At 60.1% G+C, this 9,477-nt stretch overlaps 2 protein-coding genes across 3 annotated transcripts; one reads left to right on the top strand and one right to left on the bottom strand.

The window, feature by feature from the left end:
• Positions 1 to 6: 6 nt before the first annotated feature.
• Positions 7 to 3,310, bottom strand: CTU2 (cytosolic thiouridylase subunit 2). The gene is made up of 14 exons (XM_057402200.1): positions 3,200 to 3,310; positions 2,623 to 2,701; positions 2,483 to 2,542; positions 2,345 to 2,405; positions 2,119 to 2,228; positions 1,739 to 2,025; positions 1,527 to 1,662; positions 1,267 to 1,398; positions 1,069 to 1,160; positions 892 to 983; positions 718 to 805; positions 579 to 645; positions 445 to 503; positions 7 to 282 (listed from the first exon to the last, which is right to left on the bottom strand). Exons 1-14 carry the CDS (start codon positions 3,256 to 3,258, stop codon positions 219 to 221), a joined length of 1,386 nt encoding a protein of 461 aa, XP_057258183.1. The 5' UTR covers positions 3,259 to 3,310; the 3' UTR covers positions 7 to 218.
• A 263-nt stretch (positions 3,311 to 3,573) lies between these two features.
• RNF166 (ring finger protein 166) lies at positions 3,574 to 9,260 on the top strand. 2 transcript variants are annotated; one of them, XR_008971323.1, is made up of 7 exons: positions 3,574 to 3,755; positions 5,205 to 5,361; positions 6,232 to 6,344; positions 6,706 to 6,820; positions 7,371 to 7,478; positions 8,366 to 8,600; positions 8,780 to 9,260. XR_008971323.1 is itself a non-coding variant. In XM_057402211.1 (6 exons), the coding sequence occupies exons 1-6, from the start codon at positions 3,583 to 3,585 to the stop codon at positions 8,429 to 8,431; spliced, it is 732 nt and encodes a 243-aa protein (XP_057258194.1). In that variant the 5' UTR covers positions 3,574 to 3,582; the 3' UTR covers positions 8,432 to 9,260. The 2 variants fall into 2 exon arrangements, 1 of the variants encoding a protein (XP_057258194.1); XM_057402211.1 differs by having other exon boundaries at positions 8,366 to 9,260.
• Positions 9,261 to 9,477: the final 217 nt, after the last annotated feature.

Raw genomic sequence — 9,477 nt, 5'->3', positions numbered from 1 at the left:
TTAGGGGGTTCCAGCACCCTTGCCTACCCCAGATGGGGCTGGGAGCTCTCCCTGCTCCTCAGGTGTAACCAAAATGAGGTATAAAAGCAACTACTTGGGTGCCAGCGGTGCCCAGGGGCTCCCCACCATCCTACAGGGCACCCCTGGGGGGCTGGCACCCTGCCCCACTGGTGCCCCAGAGGGATTGGGCGCTGTGTCCCCCACTGTCCCCAGCCCTTTCAGCTCTTGCCAAGCTCCTTGTCCTCTGGTGGAACCTCCTGGTTCTGCTGCTGCATCTCGGCACTGCAGGGAATAAACACTGGATGGATGGGTGTGTGGGTGGATGGATTATGGATGGATGAATGGACGGATGGATGGGGGGTGGACAGGTGAATGGTGGATGGATGCATGTGGCATCAGGAGGGTGCTGAGATAGCAGGGAAGGGATCCCCCCATCCCCATTACCTGCGGATCCTGCGCTGGGCTTCAGCACGCACATAAGGCGGAAGCGTGGTGACAGGACCCTGTAAGAGAAGAGCTGTGGGTATGGGGACCCCTGTTCCCAAGGAAAACACCCCACTGCACACCAAAAGCCTTACCAGCTCCTTGAAGGTGAGGCGGCAGCCGTAGCACAGCAGCGGGATGTAGGCAGATTTGTGCTCAGCCCTGAAGGGACAGGGACCCTGAGTGGTGGCCCTGCTGCCAACACAGCATCCCCCCCTTGCCCCACATGCTCACCCTGCTGCCAGGGGGTCCTGGCAGCACCCATTCCTCTCCATCTCTGGCTCATCTATGATCAATGTGGGCTCCAGGGCCAGCTCCTCCTCTACAAGAGCCAGAGGGCACAGGTGTGATTTGGGGATGCACCGTGCCCCCAACCTCCTGATCCCCCCCATTGCCCTCCCCACTCACCCCCATCGAGGTCCAGGGCACACAGGCAGAGCAGGCAGCGCTCGGACTCGCAGCTCGGCTTGGCTAGATCTGCGCTCAGCTTCTCACCCGTCCTGCAGACAACACAGGGAGGTGAGGGGTGCACCCCCTTGCCCCCCCATACCACCCCATAGTGCCCCCACAGAGGGGATGCTCTACCGGTAGACGGTGCTGATGGTGGAGGGGAAATCCTTCTGCAGCCCCATGAGGAAGTGCTCTACCACATGGCGGATGCTGGGCTTATCCCGGCGCTGCAAGGGCAAACAGAGAGGGCAGGGATGGGAGAAGGGGTCCCAACCTCACCATGGGGACGTGGAGCTTGGGATCCACCCCATGCAGACCAAGGGACACCCCTACCTTGGTGGGGAGCGGCGGTGCAATGACGGTGGGGACATTGAAGAAGTGGTTGTAGAAGGCAATCTCCTTGGCCGTGTACTCCCGCAGGGGACGCACCACCATCACATCACCGTGGCGGTCGTCCTTGAAGCCCTGTGGGTGCGTGGCTTGATGGGGGACCATGGCAGCACCAAGTCACAGAACCCGGGTCCACGGCATCATCGCTCTGGGTGGGAATGGACACCCCCAGCTAGAGGACAGGGTACCAGCTGGCTGCTCACCGTGTCGACGGCAAGGAAAGCACCACGACCCAGCGCCAGGTTGGTGAGGAGCTTGATGGCCACACATGTACAGGTCTCACCGGTCATCACCTTGGTGTAGCCCTTGGTCCGGGCTGTCTGCAGGATGAGGTGGATCCTGGGGACAATGTGACACCAGCTCAGAGCCACCGCGCAGTGCCCGGTGCTGGGTCCGGGCAGGATAAGCCACTCACCGCAGCATCTGCAGCAGCTCCTCTTTTGCTGTCAGTGTCTGCACAGCCTCAAAGACTTTCAGCAGCTCCTGGGTGAGGGCAGCAGCAGGCAGGCGGGGGGCAGCCGGGGGACCCTCCGGTGACTCCCCACTGCCAAGGCCAGGTGGCGAGGTGCCACTGTCCTTGTCCCCGTACCCCTTCTGCCGCTGCTGCTGGATGAAACCCTCCACAGCCTCCTTATAGGACACACTGGGCTCACTGGGTGTCACCGGCCCAGGGCGCAGGATGGATGCGGGCAGCTCCAGCGCCTATGGGGCAGAGATGGACACTGGGAGGGTGGTATGGGGATAGCCAAGCATACCCCTTTACTCCAGCGTGTGTGTCCCTCACCACCCATGTACCTGCTCCAAGTGCACCAGGTAGTAGGGGAAGCCGGTTGCCTGCAGCAGGGTCTCCACGCAGGCCAGGCTCTGCTCCCGCTGTGCCGGGCTCTGCCCACGCACCGCTCCCTCTGCGAGGCAAGTGGGCACCACCAGTGAGGAGAGGAGGGGGCACCCATCCCATCCCTGGGGGACCACAGCCCCCAACCCTGGGGGACCCTGTACTGGGAGTGGGGGTAACCCCTACCATCAACGTAGACGACACCAGGGATGAAGCGGAGCTTCTTGGCTGTCTCCCGGCTGAGCCCCTGCCAAAGGCACAGGGTAAGGCGGGTGCTTGAGTTGTGCCCCCCTCCCCAGACCCTCTCATCACCCCCATTCTCACCTCCTGGACCTGCCGGAGCATGGCACTGGAGGCTGGGCCCCCCGACACCGCCAGCAGCACCTATGGGGACATGAGGGATGGTCACCGGTGCTGCTGCCACCGCTCAGGTCAGCCCCACACGTGTGCACCCCAATCGGTACCTTCTCTCCCGGGAAGATGATGCGGTTCTTGCCCAGCATCGCGCGGAACTTGTGCACGAAGTACTCGTGGAAGCAGTTGCTGCAGGGACGCAGCCCTAAGCCATGGCGTGTTCCACAGCCCCCAGGTCCCCCAGCCCCAAAGCCCTCAAGGCCCCTGTCTCCAAGCCTTGATGTCCCAGAGATCCAATGCTCCCAAGCCCAGACTTCCCAGTGACTCAGTGCCCGCAGTCACTGATACCCCAGAGACCCAATGTTTCCAAGCCCCAAATCCCAGAGACCCGAAGTCCTCAACCATTGATATCCTCGAGATGCAATGTCCCCAAGCCCCAACATCCCACACACCAAACATCCCCAAGCCTCCATGTCCCAAACACCTGAGCTCCCCGACTTCTAACGTCCCAGGGACCCAACGTCCCCAAGCTCCAACACACCCAAGCCTTGCTGCCCCAAAGAACTGATGTCCCCAGCCCTCAACATCCCAGGGACCCGATGCCCCCAACCATTAACGCCTCACACACCCCACGTCCCAAGCCCCGATGTCCCCAGCCACGCATCCCCGCACACGGCAGCCCCTCACCGGCAGAAGGGGTCCCCGACGCGGATGATGAGTGCGGCGGAGCCCTTCCCGCACTTCATGCAGGTCCGCGGGTGGCTGCGGGGACACGGCCGGTAACGGCAGCACCGGGGACACCGCACCCCGGGGGCGGCAGCGATCCCGGTACCGGGGACGTTACCAGGGGGTTAGGGAGGGGGTGAGCACCAGGGGGCAGCACGGGGTGGGGTGGGGGGGGGCACGGCCCCATGTCCGCTCCGCACCCGCCGCCGTCCCCCGCCGCCTCGCACATGGTCCCGGCCCGTCCCGTCCGGTCCGGTCCCGTCCCACCCGTCGGGGCGCACGGCGATGACGCAGCAGCGCGCCGCTGGCCCCGGTTCCGTCCCCGCCTCCCCGCCGCCGCCGCCATGTTCCGGAGCCTGCTGGTGGCGGCGGCGCAGCGGCCTCAGGCCCCGGGCGGGTCCCCGCGGCCGCCCCCCGGCCCCGGCCCCGCGGGCGAGGCGCTGGAGGCGCAGTTCAGCTGCCCCATCTGCCTCGAGGTGTTCCACCGCGCCGTCGGCATCGCGGGATGCGGACACACGTGAGCCGGGGCCCGGGGCGGCGGCGGCGGGGACCCCGGCCCGGCCCGGCCCGACCCAGAGCCCGCTTGGCGCTCCCCCAGCGCACCGGGGCCTCTGTCCCGTGACCCGGCCGGCACCGGTCCCGTCCCGGTACCGGGATCCCCCCCCATCCCCACCCCGTACCCGCGGTCCGGTACCGGTGTCCCCATGCCACCGCCCCATCCCGGTACGGTGACCTCCATCACCTGACGCCTATCCCCCCCTACCAGCCTGCTGGGGGGACCCTCATTGTTCCTTCTCCATTCAGCCCGGTACCGGTACCCTCCATCTCCCCTACAGCCCGGTACCGGTACCCTCCATCTCCCCTACAGCCCGGTATCGGTACCCTCCATCTCCCCCACAGCCCGGTACCGGTACCCTCCATCTCCCCTACAGCCCGGTATCGGTACCCTCCATCTCCCCTACAGCCCGGTACCGGTACCCTCCATCTCCCCTACAGCCCGGTATCGGTACCCTCCATCTCCCCCACAGCCCGGTACCGGGGCCCCCCAGCAGCTCCATCAGCACCGGGTGCGTTGCACCCATCCTGAAGCCCGTTTCCCCCCTGGGGAGCTGCGTGCTGCCTTGTTCCCCCACTGTGTGCACCCGAGGGTCTTAACTCCATTGATCACCTGAACCTTGCCCCTCTGTGCCCACACCTGGTTCCTGCCCCCAGTGTCAGCCCGGGTCTAACCCGATGGGAATCCTGCCCTGACCCCACAGGTGCTGTGCACCGTTCCCATTGCCCCCGGTACATGGTGAAAGGCTGAAGCGCTGCCTTGGGGAGCAGGGGTCTGCTTGTCCCCCTTTCCCATCCTGTTCCTGGGGCATCTCCCCTTGTATGGTCTCGCTCTTCCCCCCATCTCCAGCACATTTGGGGCTGGGGGTGCTTCCTGGGGTGATGGCAGTGGCGTGGGGCAAGGGGCACTGTGGCTGTCCCTCAGCAGGGGCTCGGCAGCAGCATTTCATTCCCCCGTTGTGGGTGACGTGAGCTGGGCTGGCAGCGGAGGGGATGGGGATGCCGTGACCATTGACTTTGTGGAGACGGAGCTGCTTTGCCTTGTGCCTGGGGGTCCCTTTCTGTGCTTGCTCTCCGCTGCTTTGATTTCTCATCCCTGCTGCTGCAGGCATAAGGACCTTGAAAGGAGGTGAACCGGGCTCTGATGTGCTCACTGCCTTTATTCCTGCATGGCCTCAATGCTCAGCACCAGTTGTTGTTTGGCTCTGTTCAAATCCACTCCCAGCCTCAGGTCTCAGTGCCTCAGCAGTGCCTGCCCCCCCCTGCACCCTGTCCCAGGCTCCCAGTTCTCCCACTGGAGATGCTGATCCCTGAGGTTTGGGGCTGCTCTGCAGCCTGGGGTGTCCTGGGGCTGGGGTCCCCCTTCTCCTCCCTACATCAGGTTGCTGAGTGTCGCTCTCTGTGCCCCCAGCTTTTGTGGGGAGTGCCTGCAGCCCTGCCTGCAAGTGCCATCCCCTCTGTGCCCGCTCTGCCGCATGCCCTTCGATCCCAAGAAGGTGGAGAAGGCTTCCAGTGTGGAGAAACAGCTTTCGTCCTACAAGGCTCCCTGCAGAGGCTGCAGCAAGAAGGTAAAGCTCATGGGGGAAGGCTGCCCGTACCCATCCTACTGCCTGTCCCATGGCCGGAGGTCACTTGCTGTTGGTGGTTGGGATTGTGGGGGCCTCTGTTCGGAGTGTCCCCTCTTCAGTGTGGCCCCACATTGTGCCCATGAGGTCCCCTACGTGTCGCTGCTGCTGCCATGAGCCAGGCAAGCGGGGCTGTGTGGAGATGAAGGCACTCTCTCCTAGCTGCCTTTGTCAGCAGACTGGAGCTATTATTAGACAGTGGGGACCTTCAAAAGCAGGCTGAGGTTTTCCTGCAACACAGGAGAGGCTGAGGCAAACCAGCTCTGCTCCAAATGAGGGTAAGGATTTAGCTCTTGCTTAAGGTGCTGCAATCCCAGCGGCTGTGGGGAAGCTGAACCAGCAGCATGGCCTGGCCCTGCCTGGGGCAGTCTGGTCTGGGACGCTCCAGGACTGGCTAAAAAGCTATGATTCATGGTGTGTCTCCGCTGATGTACTTCCTGGCTCCCGTTAACTTTGGGGATCTTCTTGTAACTGCCTGGCTGTGACCCAGGGACAGTCCTCTACAGTGTCAGAGCAGTGTGGGGTTTCTGCCTGTCAGCAGTGCCTCCTTTGAAAAGGAACATGGAGCTAATGTAATAACACAGCCCGGGTGGCCGTGTGTGACCTCTGGGGATATGTGCAGTGAGCATGTGGCCCCAGATCTCTGTCCTGCAAAGAAGAACGTGCTGGTGCAGCGTTTCCATGCTGGTGTGGGTCATCCTGCACAGCCCACTGTTTGCCCTGGTTGGCCAAAACTGCTGTCCTGAGCTGTGGCAGAGCCTCCAGCACTGTCTGGAAGCTGACAGGAACATCTCTTCTCTCCTTGTGCTCCAGGTGACCCTCGCAAAGATGCGCTCTCACATCTCATCCTGCACGAAGGTGCAGGAGCAGATGGCCAACTGCCCCAAGTTCGTTCCGGTTGTCCCCACATCCCAGCCTATTCCCAGGTACTGCCATGTGTCGGGTAAGGAAACGCGTCCCTCCTTGTTGGGCTGCACAGTCACCCTGGTCCCTTACAAGCCCTAAAATCCAAACGTGGGTTTTACTTTCCTCTGGGAAACCAGAGGGAGAAACATCAGCACCGTTTCCCTCCTGTCACCTGCAGCCCCTGTCTGCCCTGTATTTCAGAGTGTGGAGTGGGAGGAAGGACCGAGCAAACCAGGGTGGTTCAGCCTGCAACTGGGGTGGGAACGGGCTGGGCTGGTTTCTGCTATGCCTGGATATCACAGTGGGGGTGGCTGGCTTAGTTTGGAAGGAGTCAATCCAGTCCTTTCCTGGGGGTTTTGAGCTCGCCCTGGCTCTCTTTAGCAACATTCCCAATCGCTCGACGTTTGTGTGCCCGTACTGTGGGGCCCGGAACCTGGACCAGCAGGAGCTGGTGAAGCACTGCATGGAGAACCACCGCAACGACCCTAACAAAGTGGTGAGTGATGCTGGGAGGGGTTGGTTCTGTGCGGGGTAGCTCCTGGAAATCCAAATATGCCGTAGCTGATGCTGCATCCGAGGCCACCGGCATGCAGAGCTGTGTTTTCCAGCTGGCTTAGTTTGTTTTAGATCCCTTTGATGAGAGGTGGGGACCTGCCCCTGTTTGTTTTGTTAAGAGGCTTTCTAGGATGAGCTGCCTCCATCCCCATGTGCTATCAACCTGGGTGGTGCTGGATTTCCTCTCCCCATCTGGGTTGGCCACACTGGGTTGACCAGGGCAGGGAACTTGCAGCTTTATCGCTGTCTCAGAGGTGCTCACATGTGTGTGTAACTTGTCAGTGGCCTAAAAGCAGGCTGAGCCATGGGCCAGAGGCTCTGTCCACCAAGAGATCTGCTTGGGGGGGGTGAGGGACCCCCGTTTTAGCACATCCTCTGCAGATCCCACTCTGTCAGAAACAGCGGGAGCGCTGCTCCCCTCTTCAGGAGATAAGAGATGGAAGGGTCTGTGCCTATTGGTCATGGTTCTCTTTTGTCCCTGCCTTCTGCAGGTGTGCCCGGTCTGCTCAGCCATGCCTTGGGGGGACCCCAGCTACAAGAGCGCCAACTTCCTCCAGCACCTCCTTCACAGGCACAAGTTCTCCTATGACACCTTCGTGGTGAGTACCTCAGCTGAAATGGGGTCATCTTCCCCCAGCCTGGAGGGAAAGGGGGCAGATCCTCCTTTAGGCTTTGTGGGAGGCACATGTATAGCCTCTCTCAGAAGACCCTCACAGCTGTGGGGCTGAGCTCCCCCTCTGCTCTGAGAGAACTCAAGCTGATCCTCATCAGACACACCAGGAAAACCTCTCTGAAGGAGGAGGAAAATCTTATTGCACCATGAAGATGAGCTGTTTCCTCCATGCACTCCATTAAACTCATCCCCTGAGGAGCTGTAACACAAAGGCCTTTTCTTTGAGGCTTCACAAGCAGTGGGAAGAGAACGGTACAGGCCTGGGGGGGGATCTGGCTGCTGTAGGTGAGCGGTGTCCATGGATCCCCTCTTGGGGAGCTGCTGACCATTCCTGAGTGGAGAGGGGGGGTGTGATTGCCCAGACCTGGCTGCAGGGACTGAGGGGAGGTTTTGTCAGCATGGTACCTTTATTGCAGGGCCATTAGAAGTCAGGGAAAGGAACCTCCAAATACTTAGAGAGAAATATCCCCGTTTAGGGAGCGATCACTGTGTTGTATAAACCCAAACTGGAGTGATGGAGAAACCTGTGACCCTGCTAGAAAGCTTTTCCCTTTGGGCACAGCTGCTGGCATGGGCATATTTTGTCCCTGCCCTCCACCACGTCTAAGAGCAGGGCTGGTGTTGGCAGATTCCAGGCTGGAGAGGGACTGTGGGCACAAAGGATGCCCCAAGCAGCACGGCATTCCTGGGACACACATGCTGGAGGAACGGGAAGCTCGGTGTCACCATAAAGAGCAGGGAGGGCTCCTTGGTGCTTGATGTAGAATCTGTGTCCTGGCTGTACCACTTATGACCACCCCTCTCTGATTTTAGGACTACAACATTGACGAGGAGGCAGCGTTGCAGGCAGCCCTGGCACTGTCACTGTCCGAGAACTGAGGGTGACTGGGGAGCATCGGACCCCCTTTTGCACACTCAGCCTTCCCACTGGGGAGGCACGGAGCTTATCAATCCCCTGGAGACCCGCTGCTGCTGCTCTTCCCTCTCCTCTCTGTGCACATCCCACCTTGTTTAAGAAGGTGGAGTGTCCTTATGTCGAGCTGGACCGGTGAGTGAGCAGAGACTTCATGCAGGGAGGAGAGAGGAGTCGGCACCGGAGGGATGGGACCGTTCCTCCATTAGGCATTTCATACCCATATACAGAGTATATACCTGTGTCCAGATCTATTTATTATTAGATGCTTTTTGGCACCGTTTGTCTTCATGCTCTCTGTTGCAATTGAATAGGTACGTCAAACCTGGATGCATTTAATGCAGAAATGCCCTAATTGGAACCTGCAATCATCCATGTCCTTTGTGGAAAGGAAGAAAACGGCACGGAGCATCCTTTGGGTTTTGAAACTCCACAAGGTTATTGCCAGAGACATCGATCTGTCCCGTCCCCAGTGCTCCTTCCTATGCTGCCCAGGCCAGGCTGAATCCCAGGGCAGGACGGTTGTGCTCATGCTGACAATGGGTTCGGAGGAGTCCACAGCAATGGCATCCAGTGAAACTCTCACCTTTCCCATTTTGTACCGGCTCTTGTGATACTGAGTTCTTGCGTTTTTCTACATGAATCAGCGTGATGCCTTTTCCACGTTTTATAGAGCGGGAACAGAAGCTGTTAACTCTTCACACTGCAATATCCGACACTGAGGACAAGAGTATTTTTATGGAACATTATTAAGAAAGTCTATTTTTAAAACAAAGAATACCCCAAACACACAAACACGCTGTGGGTTTGAAATCAGGTAGGAGGCAGTAGCCGGACCCTAGACTGATTTTGTGCCTGGATGTCCTCTGGCTGTTTCTGACCCATTCCCTTCCCTTGTTGGCATGTTGTGATACAGGACATGCTGGGTCAGAGCAGCACCTCTTTGGCTGCCTCTTCAGGCTGCCTTTTTGAGGAGCTGCAGCATTACTTGTGTTCTCCAGCATCTGCTAAC

The sequence above is a fragment of the Pezoporus wallicus genome, unplaced genomic scaffold (assembly GCF_028554395.1).
Source record: "Pezoporus wallicus isolate ANWC-B61680 ecotype Strahan unplaced genomic scaffold, APGP_CSIRO_Pwel_v1 contig_13622, whole genome shotgun sequence".
Classification (NCBI taxonomy): domain Eukaryota; kingdom Metazoa; phylum Chordata; class Aves; order Psittaciformes; family Psittacidae; genus Pezoporus; species Pezoporus wallicus.
Note: the sequence above shows the minus strand (reverse complement) of the source record. Positions and strands in the feature narration are given on the sequence as shown.

Bases quoted from the DNA above. Each gene is read 5' to 3' on its own strand.
- RNF166 (XM_057402211.1), top strand. From the start codon at position 3,583: ATGTTCCGGAGCCTGCTGGTGGCGGCGGCGCAGCGGCCTCAGGCCCCG. The intron at 5,362-6,231 runs GTAAAGCTCATG...CTTGTGCTCCAG, and splicing joins GCAGAGGCTGCAGCAAGAAG to GTGACCCTCGCAAAGATGCG. The intron at 6,345-6,705 runs GTACTGCCATGT...GGCTCTCTTTAG, and splicing joins ACATCCCAGCCTATTCCCAG to CAACATTCCCAATCGCTCGA.
- CTU2 (XM_057402200.1), bottom strand. From the start codon at position 3,258: ATGAAGTGCGGGAAGGGCTCCGCCGCACTCATCATCCGCGTCGGGGAC. The intron at 2,229-2,344 runs GTAGGGGTTACC...CTTGCCTCGCAG, and splicing joins TGGTGTCGTCTACGTTGATG to AGGGAGCGGTGCGTGGGCAG. The intron at 1,161-1,266 runs GTAGGGGTGTCC...TTGCCCTTGCAG, and splicing joins CACCGCCGCTCCCCACCAAG to CGCCGGGATAAGCCCAGCAT.